General features: G+C 51.6%; 1 protein-coding gene across 1 annotated transcript; it reads left to right on the top strand.

Annotated features, from left to right (window-relative positions):
- Positions 1-3,459: 3,459 nt before the first annotated feature.
- LOC122748452 (zinc finger protein 160-like) lies at positions 3,460-15,959 on the top strand. Its single transcript, XM_043994084.1, has 7 exons — positions 3,460-3,910; positions 5,943-6,035; positions 6,469-6,595; positions 9,747-9,877; positions 11,052-11,219; positions 12,484-12,894; positions 12,961-15,959. Exons 1-7 carry the CDS (start codon positions 3,460-3,462, stop codon positions 15,114-15,116), a joined length of 3,537 nt encoding a protein of 1,178 aa, XP_043850019.1. The 3' UTR covers positions 15,117-15,959.
- The last annotated feature ends 322 nt before the right edge of the window (positions 15,960-16,281 follow it).

Raw genomic sequence — 16,281 nt, 5'->3', positions numbered from 1 at the left:
GGCACAAGACACCGAGGTCCGAGCATTCCGACTCACACCACTATGACGGGCTGACCCCATTGTTGGAGTGTGGGCTTGCCTAAAAGACTTTTACAGAGAACTTACACAAGGCAGGCGCTCATGTGGAGGTCTCTCTGAAGCACTATGGAATGGAGCGGGACGCACGAGACCCAGCAGGGCATGCCCACATCAGAGAAGACGCTGTACTCTACGAGTGGAAAGGAGTGAAGACAACGCTGTCTGGGCATCCTCCTTAACATGGAGGGTCTGGAAGGAACCAGCCAGTCAGAGGGAGAGGCCATAGAAAGAGAGAGGCTGTGAGCTTCCAGGGGAAAAAGTCTGGAGAGGAATGACTGGACTCATTGTGTATTAAATATGCATACTACAGAACATACATAAAATATACATTTTATTGTAGAGCCAACAGGGAGGCACTGGACCTTATTGAGCAGCAGGTCCTAACACTAGCTGATGAGGCCCAAACTAGCATACTTCCCAGTAGTAAATCAGCCACTAACATTCAATCAACCTTGAACAAAATATTGAATGAAAATACAAAGCAAATGGATGTTTTTACATAATAGTCAACCCATACACTTGGATCACACTCTCCCACACAAAGCATGTAGTGTCCATGAGAGAGAGTGGACACTCACTTAAAGTCCCTGAGTAGTTGTTGCTGTTTGTCCTTTGTTCTTGAAGAGGACATAGGGCTGATGTCATGACTTGCAATGAATTAAGTAAGGGAGGGCTGTGCAAGGTCAATCTCAGGCAGCTAGGTGGGGCAGTGGATAAAGCACCAGCCCTGGATTTAGGAGGATCTGAGTTCGGATCTGGCCTCAGACACTTGGACACTTACTAGCTGTGTGACCCTGTGCAAGTCACTTAACCTCATCAACTTCACTCTCCTCCAGAGCCATCTGGGTCCAGTGGCAAGCTATACATCAGGATGACTAGAAATGGCTCTGTACATTTAAGGCAACTGAAATTAAGTGACTTGCCCAGGGTCACACAGCTAGTAAGGGTCTGAGGTGAGATTTGAACTCAGGTCCTCCTGACTCCAGGGCCAGTGCTTTATCCAAGGCATAAGTATAGGGAATACATGAAGTCAGGGAAACCCATAACTCTAGAACTATAGCCTTTGATATCATCTTTCTGTCTCAGAAACTGTTCACATTAGTTTTTTGATGGACATGGCTTCTGTGTTGAACATCCATTGCTAAGTTGAGTTGACCCATGCTGTGCTGGATCAGTGCCGCCCTGGGCACAGCATCTCAGCAGGACATGTCAACTGGGCTCCTCTGATACTTACCCTCTGTTATTCCTCTGCTTACCTGGGCTCACTACTCCACAATAAGCCCTAGCACCTGTGTTTTTTCAGTTTCAGTCTCAATTGAAGTATGAAAAGGCAGCACCCTTATCTTGACTTAAGGCCAAGGGCCTCTCCAGCGCTGCTCCAGTGAAAGGATTGTTTTCTCCACCCCTGGGCATCCAAGGGGACCAAGAGAGCAATCTCGTGTCAGTTATCCCTCTTCTTAGCAGCAGGTGGCAGTAGAGAGCCCAGAAGAGCATCCCAGCACCTGAGCAGGTGATGGATGGAGAGGACTCCTCTCTCTTCATACTCCCCAGATTCAGGTGGCAGCAGAAAAGAGGATCTCAGGCTCTTCTTGGCCAACAAAACATTCTGGAAACAAAGTGGTGGTGCAGAGAGGGCAATGGCCTCTCTTTGACATAGTTCGTGAGTCTGCTCTTATATCAAATGACCTTCCTGGTGCATCAAGAAGAGAACTTAAATCATCTGACGATTATTAACCAAACTCCCATTTTCATCAAGAAGATGCAGTCAGGTAAAGGACATCAGTTCCAGGATCCATATTTTCCCAAGTTATGAACTTCAGAGTTCTTCCATGTTTTCAAATGCAGATGAATCTTTGGAAGCACAAAACACAACTCATTCTCTTTCCCCTCAAACCCTCTCCTCCTATTTTCTAATACATCACTTCCACCATCCTCCCAGTCACTCAAGCTCATTACCTAAGTGTTGTCTTCACTCCTCACTCTTCCTAACTCCCCACATAGAGGCAGCTAGCAGAGCACTAGATAGAGTGCTCACCATGTCACTTGCTTATTCAATAAACTTCAGTGGATCCCTATTAGCTCTCGAAATCAAAAGTAAAAATCCTCTGTTTGGCTTTTAAAATCCTTCATAAGCTGGTGGCTTCATACCTGTCCAGTTTACTTCTGACTTTCTCTGGAAAGCCCCTTCTCCCCCCCCCCCAAGTTCCTCCTTCAGCCTCCATTATGTGGAGGGGCCCAGGCCTACCTTCATGCCCTGCCCTGCTTCCTCCTTCAGGACTTTATCCTTCATGGCCACCCTTCTTCATCTCCCTTTTATGGGCGTTCTTCCACCATTATAATGTAAGCTCTGTGAGGGTAAGGACTGTCCTTATTTTCTATTGTATTTATATACCCAAGTTTAGCACAGGGTTCGAGACATAATAAATACATAGGGGCAGCTAGGTGGTGCAGTGGATAGAGCACCAGCCCTGGAGTCAGGAGGACCTGATTTCAAATCCGGCCTCAGACACTTAACACTTAACTAGCTGTGTGACCCTGGGCAAGTCACTTAACCCCAATTGCCTCACTAAAAAAAAAATAAAAATAATACATAGCAAATGCTTGTTCCCCCCCCCCCCTTCAGCAGGAAGGAGAGAAAAGAAATACTTGGTAATTTAAAAAAAAAAAAACCTCACTAGCCAGTTAATCACCTGAGCTGCAGACTCTAGCAATCTTCAAGGCTGTTCTAAAGCTATTACCACAAATTATCTTAGCACAGGGATAGAGAAGACCCGATGCCAACGTCCATCTCCACCCTTCTACCTTGGCTAGTTGGCAAGTCAACTGTTCACCAGGCTCCGTTAGGATTTGCGAGTCCGGCATCGGTGGGCTCACTTGGAAAGCAATTGCTACTCAATGGAGGAAACAACGTAGCCTGGGCAGTTTCTAAATCCCCGCGGAGGATGCAGTGGATACAGGTGTGGACCAAAAGGCTCGCTTTATGTTCACCTTTTTAAAAATTAAAAATGTGCTTAACAATAACGCCCGAAGAAGGGGGAGGCGCGGCCCAGCACGGGCGGAGCAGCCGTTTCTGGGACCCTAGGTCCGGGGGGCGGCCGAACGGATGGTGGTCAATGACGGGACCGGGAAAGGGGCCAAAGGGTCGTTTCTGAGAAACGGGAAGCATCCCTGGACACCCCTCCAGCCCCCCGCATCCAGGGAGGCCGACCTCCAACCCGGCCGGGGCACGCGGGAGGTGCAGGCAGCCAGCCAGGGCCCGCGCCCCAAGCCGGCCTGGGCCTCTCCCGCTCTCCCGCAGCCCCCAGGTCCGCCCGGCTCCTCGAGGCCACGCCCCCTCCCCGTGGAGGCCAATAGCGCGTCTCCCAGTCCAGGCACAGACCAATGGAGGGCGCCGCCAGGCTCCCCGCTGAGCCGGGCTGGGCGGGGCCCCGGCCTCCTCCCCGGGAGGCGGACTCCCGAGTGGCGAGCGCGCACAGCCCCACGCAAGCATACAGGTTCCGAGGTAGTGACACACGCATCCCTTGCAGTAACACTCGTGTCCACGGATACAGTCAGAGGGGAATGACACACTGCAGGAGGAGATGCGGGGCGCATGCGCGTCCTAGGCCTCGCCCCCTTCAGCTGCTCGCTCCCCCTGGGCCTGGACGTATAGTCTGCGCCTGCGCTTGCGCACGGAGCTGTCCGACGGAGGTTCCCAGAGGGCTCAGCGCGTATATCTGCCTTTGTACCCGGCCGCGGGCCGAGCTCCGGGCGCGCAGGCGCAGAGCGACCGGGGCGAGCGAGCGCGAAGCCGCCGCGGCGGGAGCTTCCAGAGTAGCGAGAGGGAGCCAAGGTGCGTGACGTCACGGGCCCGCGGGGAGGGGAGGGGTGTATGACGTCACGGGGCCCGGGGGCGGGGAGGGAGGGGGGGTGTTTGTCATCTTGTCTGTGTGTCCGTGTGCGTCTTTGTGTGCACACAAGCGTGGATATGATCGCGCCGCATCGTGTGCGCGTGTGTGCGCGCGTGTCCGCACTGGTGTGCGTGGGCTTGGTGGCGTGTACGAGGGTGGGTGGTGTGACCGTGACCGTGGTTTTGTCTGTACATCGTGGAGTTGTGAATGTGATTGTGGGTGGGTGTGCCGCGGAGTGGCGAGTGTGCATAGGGCTGCGCGTGATCGCGCGTGGTTGTGAGTCCGTACGGAGTGTAGGGGAGTGTGTGACAGACAGACGGACAGACTGACCCAGGCGCCTCCGAGGTCACCCGAGGACCTGGGTTCAGGTTCTGCCTCTGACACCTTCCTCCACCCCGACCCCTCAGAGGTCCCCAGCTGCCCCCAGTACCCTGGCAGAGGGACTTAGCTCCCCTGAGAGTTCCCACGTCCGAAAGGACCCGCCCCCTGACACTGACGAGCTGGCCTGGGGCTGTCGTGTCCGGAGCATCCCTCCCTGCTTTCAGTGCTCAGCCCAGGACACTGGGTGTTTGGGGCAGCATCTGGCACCCTCTGTGTGTGTGCCTGTGTGCACCGTGTACAAGTGTGCGCTGTATGCCTGTTTGTGTTCATGCATGCTTGTGTGCACACTGTGTGTACATGTGTGTGTGCACTGTGATGTGTGTGCCTGTGTGGCAGCCAGTCTGGGGGAGCCCGGGACCCCTTCTCAGCATCACATTGGTGAATGCCTACCATGAGCCACCCCTTTTTAGCCCTCGGCCCCTGGTGCTGGGTCTCTGCAGCCCCAGCAGACAGAGTACCCATTGAGGAAGCCTCCCCTTACCCCCTACTGAGCCCCTCCTCACCCACCCTCCCTGCTCCAGCCAACTTTCCCCCTCCTCTTGGAACAGCAGCAGCAGCAGGGGGACCCCCTAAATGGAGAGAGTCCTCCACACTTGGGGCTCGAGGGGCCTCACTCTGAATCCCCCTCTCCTCAGGCTCCCACTGGGCCCCCCCCCCTCCTATTCTGTGCTCTCTGGCTCCCAGCTCCTGCTGTCACCCCCGGTCCTTCCTTGGGGAACATCTCATTGGCCGGTGCTGCCCTCTCCGGACCCCCCCTTCTCCCTCACAGCCTCCTGGCTTCTAGTCCCAGCTCCAGCCTGGGAACTTTCCTCCTCTCAAACATTCTGTCCCCCCCAATTCCCCGAGCCCCCTGGGGCTCTCATGCTTCCGGGTTCCCCATCATCCTTTGCCCTTCTGGATCCTGCCCCCTGGACGTCCCTCAGCCTAGCACTACGCCCTGCCCCCGCCATTTCTGCCTGGGTGGGGGGCTTCCAGGCCCTCCCCCTCTGATCTTCCCAGCTCTTCCCTCCTGCTCAGGCCTTCCTTGGTTGGTTCCAGATCATTTGGCATGCCCCTGCCCCCCACCCTGGAAGCCCTCAGACCCCCACCCCATACCAGCTTGTGGCCAGATCTCTGGGGGCGGGGGGCGGGGGGCGGCAGCCTCTGCTGCCCCGCTCCCCTTGCTCTGTGGCATGGTTTATTAGTTTAATTTTGCAAGTAACAAGTTTCTTACAGGGCTAGTCAGCTTCTCATTAGCACCCCCCCCAAAAAAAAAAAAAAGGAAAAGGAAAAATGGCCAATGCATAGCTTGGTGTTCTGATATCTTCCATCCTCCTGCTGCTGCAATTATATTTGCATTGGCCCGAGTTCCACAGTGGGTTCCCTGGATCGGACTGAGCGGGATCTCTCTCCTCCCCCATGTGTGTGCCCAGGGTGTGTCTCCTGCCTCAATGTCTCTCCTGAGGAGACGTGTGGTTGTGTGTGTCTCTGTGGGTGCAGGGCCTAGGGCCAGGCTGGGGCCACCTGCCCCACAGGAAGCCGCTTCTCCCCAGGCCCGGGCAGGGCCTGCCCCAAAGGCCCCTCCACCTCCCTTGACAGAGCTTCCTCTCTCAGCCCTCAGGTCACATGGCTCTGAGTCTCCTTCCCCAGGAGGGAAGCCCAGAGGAGGATGGCTGGTCCCCCGGGGGCCTCTGGGCCCTAGACCAGGTGAGTGGGGGGGGGTCCCCTGCTTCTCCAGGCTCCCAGACCCCTGTTTGTTGTTCCCCAGCCCTCAGGGGCTCCTTGGGCTTGGTGGTCAGTCATGAGAATCAGCCCCAGGGGAGGCCCCCTTCTTCCTCAGTAATGAGGAGGGGTCCCCTGAGGTCATCTGGTCCAGCCTCCAAGAACAGGGTCCCAGCAGAGCTGGGCCTAGCAGGGAGGCCTGCAGAGCAGATGTCCCCCACACACACACATACACACCCAGGCCCTCCCTGGGCCCCAGGCCCGTGTCTGGGCTGAGAGCATGGATGGGAAGCCAGAAGGGTGCTCAGGTCAGCTGGCTCAACCCCCTCCTCTTCTGGGTGAGGAAACCGAGGTGCAGAGCCCTGGCCCCGAGGGTGTTTGAGCCCCCAGGCCAGCCCGCCTGTGTTTGGTGTTGCAGGAAGCTGTGTCATTCAGGGACGTGGCTGTGGACTTCACAGAGGAGGAATGGGGGTGCCTGAGCCCCCCGCAGTGGCAGCTGTACAAGGAGGTGATGCTGGAGAACTACAGGAACCTGATGTCCCTGGGTAAGGCTGCCTCCCCTGGGCTCCTCGGAGGTGCCTCTTCTGGGCTGGGCTCCGGGCCAGTGCGGCCCATCCTGAGCCGTCCCCATGCTCCCTGCAAAGGCCTCTGGGCCAGGGCCCTTCCAACCCTCCTGCTGTGGCCTAGACTCCTGGCTGCCCTCCAGTGCCCGGGCACGCCCCCTCTCTTCTATGTCCTTCTTAAGGCCTGGCCCCAGACTGAGCCCAGCCCTGCAGCGAGGTGTGAGGAGGGCAGAGCATGGGCACTCCTGGATGCCCTCCCTCTCTTAGTGTGGCCCCAGATCTCCTTGGCGCCCTGGGCAGCCACTTCACTGGGTGGGTTCCTGTGGAGCTGCCAGACCCCTCAGGTCCCCAGATGTTCAGAGCAGCTGGGAGACAGCTGGGAAATGCTTCCTGCAGAAGGGGGTCTTTGAGGTTAGTTTTGAACTAAACCAGGGAAAATAAAAAGCAGATGTCAAAGCACACAATGTTCCAGGCAGGGGGATCAATGAGATAGACACGGGGAAGGAAGGAGGGAGGGAGGGAGGGAGGAGGGTGGAAAGGTCGGGGAGAGGGAGGAGGGGAGGAAGGGAAGAGGGGAGGAGGGGGGAGGGAAGGAAGGGGGTTGGGAAGGAAAGAGGATGAGAAAAAGGGAGGGGAAGGGAGGCAGACAGAGGGGGAGACAGAAGCAGGAGGAGATGGGGGGAGACAGAGGTGGGGTAGTGATGAGGGGAGAAGGGGAGGGAGAAAAACCCACTGGGTCAGACAGAAGCCTTCATCTTGATATGGGATGGAATTAGGGTCAAATTGATTGTGTTGTCCCAAAAGAATTACAAGACTCAGTGACTCAGTTTCCCAAGTTTTATTGCAATACTGTGAGTGACCACAGGGAGAGAACCAGAAAAGTGGAAAGGTATTTCTCGAATAGTGAAAGAAAAGACAGTTATATTTATCATATGGATTATCAGCCTCATTGTAATAATCTCCACCTTGGGAAGGTACAGGGGAGGACCTGTTCTAATTCGGAGTTCCTGGGGTCCTACGCCAACCCCCAAGGCAGGTACCTTTTCCAGTGGAGGTGTGTTTGGGGGGTTTAAGTGTCATAAGGTGAATCTGGGGACACATTTGGCCTTTTCTGTGCATGTCTCTTTCCGGTTCCCATGACTACCTTCAAAACTTCATTTATCATTTCTTTCTTTCTTTCTTTTTTTTTTTTTTTTGGTTTTTTGGTTTTTTTGGTGAGGCAATTGGGGTTAAGTGACTTGCCCAGGGTCACACAGCTAGTAAGTGTTAAGTGTCTGAGGCCGGATTTGAACTCAGGTCCTCCTGACTCCAAGGCCAGTGCTCTATCTGCGCCATCTAGCTGCCCCCTATCATTTATTTCTAGTCTGAATTTCTACAGCCTGTTGCTTTTTGCATTGTTATATGACCGCTCCTTTATGTTCCCGTTGTGGGTACTGATTACTGTGGGTATGAAAACCTAGCATAAGTTATCCATTCACTGGAGTCTGACTCCCTCTTAGAGCTCGGACCTTAGGTTTTTCTATGACCCCTTTTCACCTCCTACATCCATCTCTTCTCTCTCTCTCACTGACTCCAGCCTCTTCATCCACCTCTTCCTTCTGTCCCGGGGGTCTCTAGTTTACAGGGACAGAACTGCTTCTTTCTCCCAGTGCTCTTGTTTCCCTCCTCCATGTCCTGCCACTTTCTAAATGGACAAGACGGACCCCATTTCCCCTTTTCTCTCCTGTTCCTCTTGCATCAGGGAGACCTCTGCAGGGCCAGCCTCTCCTCCTGCCACGCCTGGGGGGGGGCGGGGAAGGGGCAGACGCTTCAGGCCTTGGGTTTGATTTCTGCCCCTTTCTTGGAGGGTTGTCTCCTATGAACTTCTCTACCTGCCCAACCTTCTCTTTCCTTCATTGGTATTAGTTGAAAATCCATTTGATCAGACCTGCTCAGCTCCTAGCTAGACAGAGCCAGGCTCCCTAGGCTTCATTAGGGAGTCTCTGCGACCCTGTTCTTGTACGCGGGGCCCCAGAGGCCCCTTCTTAGCCAGAGGGCGACTTCCCAAATGTTTTTTTCTTTTTCTCCCTTGTTTTCCATGGGAACAGTGAGGAAAATACAAGCCGTGTCCCTGGGGTCTTCAGGGCTGTGCCCCCGGCCTCCCTCTGGTGTCTGTGCCCATGGGGATCGCCAGCCGTGGGGAGCTGTCCTCTACTTTGGAGTCTTGGGGGGGCCTTGGCGCCTCCCTGTACAGACAGATGCTGCCTCAGTGCCCCTGACAGGGAATCACTAACCCCTCCTCCTCTTCTCTCCCTCCCCTGGTCCTGACTGGATGATCTCTTGCCTGGTGGATTCTGGGGGTCTGCTCTGACGTTCTCTGGAGGACCAGCAGCTTCTTCTTCTTCAGAGGACTGGGCCTGGAGTCAGAAAGACTGAGCTCAAATCCAGAGTCAGACACCTCCTAGCTGTGTGACCTTGGGCCAGTCCTTAAACCTCTGTTTACCTCTCCCCATCTGTGAAAAGGAGGTAGGATTTACTGTGGCCTACTTCCCAGGGTGAGTGTGAGGATAAAATGAGATAATATTCTAAAATGCTTTGCAAACTTTGTAGCTGTTCCCTAAGTGCTAGTTAGTGTTATCCGTGATAACAAGTATCATCTTCCAGGAAAGCCTCAACTATTCTCTCCAGCCTCCCCACCTCAGATGCCCTTCTCCCTTTAAAGCAGGTATTTTGTTTCCTGGAGGTGGGCAACTGCACCCAGAGGAGAGGCCTCTCCCCCTTCTATCCCTCCATCCCTCTCTATCCCCCTCCCTCCCTCTCTCCCCCCTTTCTTCCTACAATCCCTTGCTCTCCCTCCATCCCTCTCTCTCCTTCCCTCCCTCTCCCCCTTCTATCCCTCCATCCCTCTCTCTCCATCCCTCTCTCCCCCTCTCTCCCTGCATCCCTCTCCCTCTCCCCCCTTCTCCGTCTCTGCCTCCCCCCCCCCCAATCTCTTTTCCTTGGTTGGGTCTTGAGCCAAGTCTTGCCTCTTGGCCATAGAGGTCCCCCAAGGCTCCACGCTGGACCCGTATCCCTTAGTGATCTCCCGGGCTCCCTTGATTTCCACAATCGTCTCTATGCAGATGGTGGTCCAGCCCTAACCTCTCTCCTCCAGCCTCCCATTTCTGCTGCCCAGTGGGTGTCTCATGGACGGGAGACGGGAGACGGGAGACGGAGGCACAGAGAGACAGACGGGAGACAAAGAACCCGTCCAGACTGGCATTCCACACCGTGCAGGAAAACAAGGTTTTAATGGGGAAAGTGCAGCTGGGAGGAGGTAGCCCGAGGCTCTCTGCCTTTGGTCAATGTGTAGTCAAAAAAGAAAAGAATAAACAAGGGGTAGGGACAATCACAAAATACAAGCCAGGTGGGTCAGCTAAGTGGCAGTGGATAAAGCACTGGCCCTGGATTCAGGAAGAACTGAGTTCAAATCCAGCCTGGACAAGTCCCTTACCCTTTGCCTCAACTTCCTGATCTGCAGAATGGACCCACCACTGGCATCTTTCTCACAGGAATGTTTTGAGGGAAAAATGAGTTCATAGATACAAAGTACTTTGTAAAACTGAAAGAACGGTGTAAATGTTTGCTATTAAATCAGGCCATTGTGAGCCTATAAAAATATACAGTGTGAGCAGCATCAGTGTAACTAGAATAGAAAATGTTGATTGGGCGAAATAGCCTTACTGAATTTCCCTGATAAATGTCTGCTCGCACCCATCCATCTCCATCTCCATCTCCAAGGACTCCCTCCCCAGTTTCGCCTCTTAGAAGCCCTCTTAGCTTCCAAGCTCAGCTCCACCGCTCCTGCTGATGTGAAGTCTTGATTCCTTCAGCTGCTAGTGCCTCCACTGCTGTGTGTGTGTGTGTGCACACGCGCGCACACACACACGCATGGACCCGCCACCCCCCTGCCGTTAGTTGGAGATTCTGGAAGGAGCTCTTTACTCCCCAGTCAGAGGGATGAGAAGCGAGCTCCAGGGCTGAAATGACCTGGTAAGATGCTGGGCCTGGGAGAGAACTCCAGGGGAATGCTTAATATGCTTGTGAGCAAGTTGCTACAAAGAGGTAAAACGGGCTCTAGGGGGTGCCAGAGCGCACTGAGGGTCAAGCCTGGCGTCAGCAACCCCATTTCCCTGAGTTCAAATGAGACAGACCCTTGCCAGCTCTGTGGGCCTGGGCAAGCCCCTTCAGCATGTTGGCCTCAGTTTCCTCCTCTGTCAAATGAGCTGGAGAAGGGGATGGCCGAGCCCTCCAGCATCTTTGCCAAGTGGGGTCATAGAGAGTCTGACACGACTGAAAGGACCCGCAGTGACAGCAGGTAAAACCCGCCTCTTGTCCTTCAACGTCCTCTGGCAGTCAAAGCTGAGCCCCCTTATCCAGCCCCACATTCAGAGCCATCTCCTTTCCTCTCCCATGGCAGGCCTGATAGAGGACAAACCAGACCTGATCTCTTGGCTGGAACAAGGGGAAGAGCCATCAGCCCCGGATCTGCGGGGAGAGGCCCCAAGGAGCCCCTGTCCCTGGGAAGGAGACCCTTCTGCCCGGCGCCTAGGAGCCAGGGGATGCCGCAGCCCAGCTGGGCCCTCAGGTATGGCCTTCTCTGAAGGGGGGGCTGGTGCAGGTGGGGTGTGGCAGGTCCCCAGGGGCATGTGCTGCTGCTGCTTTACCAACCACCTCCCCAGTGTCCCAGGGCAGGGAAATCCAGAGCCTGAAGCTCCCAGAGTTAACTGGGTGTGTGCCCTTGAGCAGAACACCTACCTGCCCATCCTCAGTTTTCTTACTGGTAAAATGAGAAGACTTTATGGTCTCTCAATGTTGTTCTGCCCCTCAGAGGTCCTTCACACTGCTGCCCAATCAGCATTTCTAAAGCCAGGTCTGGCCAGGTCACACCCCTGCTCAGCAGGCTGCTGTGGCTCCCGGGGGTCTTTGGGATGCCATGCACTCTGCCTCCCACAACCTGGCTGCAGCCTGCCTTTCCTCAATTCTTACCCGCCCCTCCTCCTCACGGCCCCTGTGGTCCAGCCACACTGGCCTTCTGGCTGCTCCTCCCCAGGGTCACACTGCCATGCCTGGGATGCACCCCCTGCTCCCAGGGGCCTCCTAGAAACCTTGAGTCCTTCTGAGCTCAGCTCATGGCCCAACAAGTGCTTGGAGACCCCCAGTGAGGGGCACCCCCTGTTTCCTTCCTCAGGGAGCCCATTCCCATTCTGGAGGGCTGGGATGGTCAGAAGCAGAACTGGTCTCTTTGGCACATCCACATTCTGCTTTGGTGGCCAAGAAGACAAAGTCTGATCCTTCTTCCACATGGCAACGCTTCTGATTCTCCGAGATAGCCTCCATGTCCTCTTTTCTTCAGACTAACTCTCCGGAGATCTCTCAAGCATGAGGGAAGGAAAGAGAAGCATTTATTTAATGCTTAAGATGAGCCCAATCCTGTGCTAAGTCCTGGCAGTACAACCCACCCTCATCTGGTAGGAACACAGCCCTTCACCTTCCTGGTGTCCTTCCTTTGGTCATCAGTGCCCTTCCTAAAATGTGATTTCTTCAGCTGAACCTGAGACTTCCAGCGTAGCCTGGCCACGGTCGCATAGAGTTTGATGCCAGGCAGCCAGCTGGTCTGGTGGAAGGGGGTACTAGACCTGGGGCAGGAAAGCCTGAGTTCAAATCTGGCCACGGTCGCATACACTAGGACTGTGTCCTCCCTGTTAGTGGAGCCTATGCTTGAATTACCTCCCTAGGCTGCCGACTTTCTGGGGGCCAATAAGAGCCCTAATTCTAATAAGGGTTGGACTAGCCTTCTGAGGCCACCCACAACTTAAACACTAACTATTTTAATTCTCAATGTCTTTCAGCCTGGGATACTAGAACAGAGAAGCAGGAGGAGTCACTTCGTAAACAAGAAGAACAAGGAATGACAGAAACATCAGTGGAAAGCCCCAGAAGGGATATTGTTACCCAGGTCCCTGAATTTTGGGAAGGTCCTATTCAGGAGATCACATTATGGAAGCAAATAGGAAACCTGACAAGGGAGACTCCGAGAAAAGAATTTGGGGAGTGGCCTGTTCCAGACAGCTCATTATGGAAACAAATGGGAAACTTTGCCTGGGAGACTCCAAAGAAAGAATTTTGGGAGGGTCCTGTCCAAGACATCACATTATGGAAGCAAATGGGAAACCTTGTAGGAGAGACTTCAAGGAAAGAATTTTGGGAGGGTCCTGTCCAAGACATCACATTATGGAAGCAAACGGGAAACCTTGTAGGAGAGACTTCAAGGAAAGAATTTTGGGAGGGTCCTGTCCAAGACATCACATTATGGAAGCAAATGGGAAACACTCCAAGGAAAATCCTTTCCCAGGAAAGAGGTTTATGTGAGTTAACTGTCTCCTGTAAGAAAAATCTCACTGAGCAGAGAGACCAGGCATGTGCTGACTTTGGTAAAAGCTTTCATCAGAACATATCCACACACAAAGGGTCATGGGATTATAATCAATGTGGGAATCTTTCTCATTACTATCCATTCTTTAATCAATATCAGAGAAATCAACCCTGTGATTTGGGAGGTGGACAGAATTTCAGCAAGAACTCATTTCTTAGTCAAAGTCAGAGAATCTGTGGGGAACAGAAACCTTATAAATGTGAAGAATGTGGGAAGGCTTTCACCAACTATTCGGACATTATTAATCATGAAAGAACTCATGGCGGAGAGAAACATTATAAACACAGGCAATGTGGAACGGCTTTTATGTGGAGCTCAGTTCTTACTGAACACCAGAAAATTAAAATTTGTGATAAACCCTATGAATATAAGGAGTTTAAGGAGGTCTTCAGCAAGAATCTAGACATTACTAAATATGAAGGAATTCATAGTGCAAAGAAATCATCTGAGTATAGTGATTGTGGGACAGCCTTTATTTGGCACTCAAACCTCATGGAACATCAGAGAATTCTCACTAGTGAGAAACCTTATGAGTGTAAGGTATGTGGGAAAGCCTTCAGCCAGAACTCCTCCCTTACTCAACACTTCAGAATTCATACTGGAGAGAAACCTTACAAATGTAAGGAATGTGGCAAGGCCTTCAGACAGAACTCACATCTTATTCGACATCAGCTAATTCACACTAGAGAGAAACCCTATGAGTGCCAGGAATGTGGAAAGGCCTTCAGTCAGAGCTCAGATATCATATATCATGGAAGAAATCATGATGGAGGAATTTGTTATAAGTGTAGGCAATGTGGAAAGGCCTTTACATGGAGTGCTATTTTTACTGAACAACAGAAAATTCATGCTTTTGAGAAACCCTATAAATATAAGGAGTTTGGAGTGGCCTTCAGCCAGAACTCAGACATTGTTAAATATGAAGGAATTCATAGTGGAAAGAAACCATTTGAGTGTAAAGACTGTGGGGCAGCTTTCAGTTGGCACTCAAACCTCTTGGAACATCAGAGAACTCACACAGGTGAGAAGCCTTACGAATGTAAGGTATGTGGGAAAGCCTTCAGCCAGAGCTCCTCCCTTACTCAACACTTCAGAATTCATACTGGAGAGAAACCTTATAAATGTAAGGAATGTGGCAAGGCCTTCAGGCAGAATTCACATCTTATTCGACATCAGCTAATTCACACCAGAGAGAAACCTTATGAATGTAAGGAATGTGGAAAGGCTTTTAGCCAGAGCTCAGACATTATTAAACATGAAAGAATACATAGTGGAAAGAAACCATATGAGTGTAAGGAATGTGGGGCAGCCTTCAGTTGGCGCTCATACCTCATTCAACATCAGAGAACTCACTCTGTTGAGAAACCTTATGAATGTAAGGAATGTGGGAAGGCCTTTAGCCAGAGCTCATCCCTTATTCAGCATCATAGAATTCATACTGGTGAGAAACCTTATGAATGTAAAGAATGTGGGAAGGCCTTTAGTCAGAGATCATCCCTTATTCAACATCATAGAATTCATACGGGTGAGAAACCTTACAAATGTAAGGATTGTGGGGCAGTCTTCAGTGGGCATTCTGGCCTTATCCAACATGAGAGGATTCACACTGGTGAGAAACCTTATGAATGTAAAGAATGTGGGAAAGCCTTTAGGCAGAGCTCAGCCCTCATACATCATCAGATAATTCATACTGGAGAAAAACCTTACAAATGTAAGGACTGTGGGAAAGCGTTTCGCTGGAATGCAGTTTTTACTGAACATCAAAAAATCCACACTGGAGAGATACCTTATGAATGTAAGGAATGTGGCAAAGCCTTCATCCAGAGAGCAGCACTTACCCATCATCAGAGAATTCATACTGGAGAGAAGCCTTACAGATGTAAGCAGTGTGGGAAGGCCTTCATCCAGAGATCCTCCCTTACTCATCATCAGAGAATTCATACTGGAGAGAAGCCTTACAAATGTAAGCAGTGTGGAAAGGCTTTCATCCAGAGATCAGACCTTACTCGACATCACGTAATTCATACTGGAGAGAAACCTTATGAATGAGTGTGGGACAGCCTTCATCCAGACTTCAGCCCTTATTACACATCAATAAAATCATAATGGAGGAATGAGAGAAAGACTTCAGTTGGGGCTTGGTCCTTAAAGGATACGAATTAATTCATGGTGCATAAACTATTATGGAAGCATCCTTTTTAGTTTAACTGAAAATATTAAGAAATAATATTTCTTTCCATCTAAAACCCTTTCAAGACTTTTCCCTTTAGAAAAGTGGCTAAAGGGGCAGCTAGGTGATATAGTGGATAGAGCACCGGCCCTGGATTGAGGAGGACCTGAGTTCAAATCCGGCCTCAGACACTTGACACTTACTAGCTGTGTGACCCTGGGAAAGTCACTTAACCCCCATTACCCCCCCCCAAAAGTGGCTAAAGTCTTGGGAATAGGGATTAAGGATAAGAACCAAATTTAGAACTGAGATATCCTTGTCTGGTTGCCACCCTTGCCTTCCCTACCCCTGAAATGACTGGTGCTATGACTCATTGAAGGGAAATGACTTATTTTTCATTTAAGGATTAGGATATGGACCATAGGCAGGAGGCCCTTTCAGTTCTTTAGGGGGGTTGTCAAGGAAGAAATCTAGTAGTTTAGTTGAAGATTAAGTGACTACTCTAGAATGTTGACCCCCCCAAAAAAAAACCCTTGTTTTAATATTGTGACCCTTTTCTTGTTCAAAATTCCTATAAATGTTACCTCAAAATTGTCTTGGGGTAGAGACATGTCCTGGGGGCTATATCAGTTTGGACATTTTTTCTCTCTAAGACAGAAGTACTTGGATTTTAGAATACTGTTTAATAAAATTGGTTCTGGCAGACTTGTGCCTAAAATTCAGAGTATAGTGTTGATATTTTTTTTCTGCCTACACCAGTGACATCAAACTTAAAAACTTAGAAAGCCACAAATGAACATTTACATTGTATTGTATTTTTTATGAAGACTGTAGAAAATCCTTGTCAACTCACACCTCTTACTCCAGAGAATTCACACTGGAGAGAAATTCCATGAATTCCATGAAGGTGGGAAAGCCTTCAGGCTGAGGGCTCATCCTGTGTTAGAGAATCCCACCTGGTGGAACAAGTTTAAGTCTATTGAATATTGGAAAGGCTTCATTACTGAGGGAAAGGTCCTGGTCAACATCACCAAGTTCCTTCTA

Source organism: Dromiciops gliroides, chromosome 3 (assembly GCF_019393635.1).
Source record: "Dromiciops gliroides isolate mDroGli1 chromosome 3, mDroGli1.pri, whole genome shotgun sequence".
In the NCBI taxonomy this organism is placed as follows: Eukaryota; Metazoa; Chordata; class Mammalia; order Microbiotheria; family Microbiotheriidae; genus Dromiciops; species Dromiciops gliroides.
Note: the sequence above shows the minus strand (reverse complement) of the source record. Positions and strands in the feature narration are given on the sequence as shown.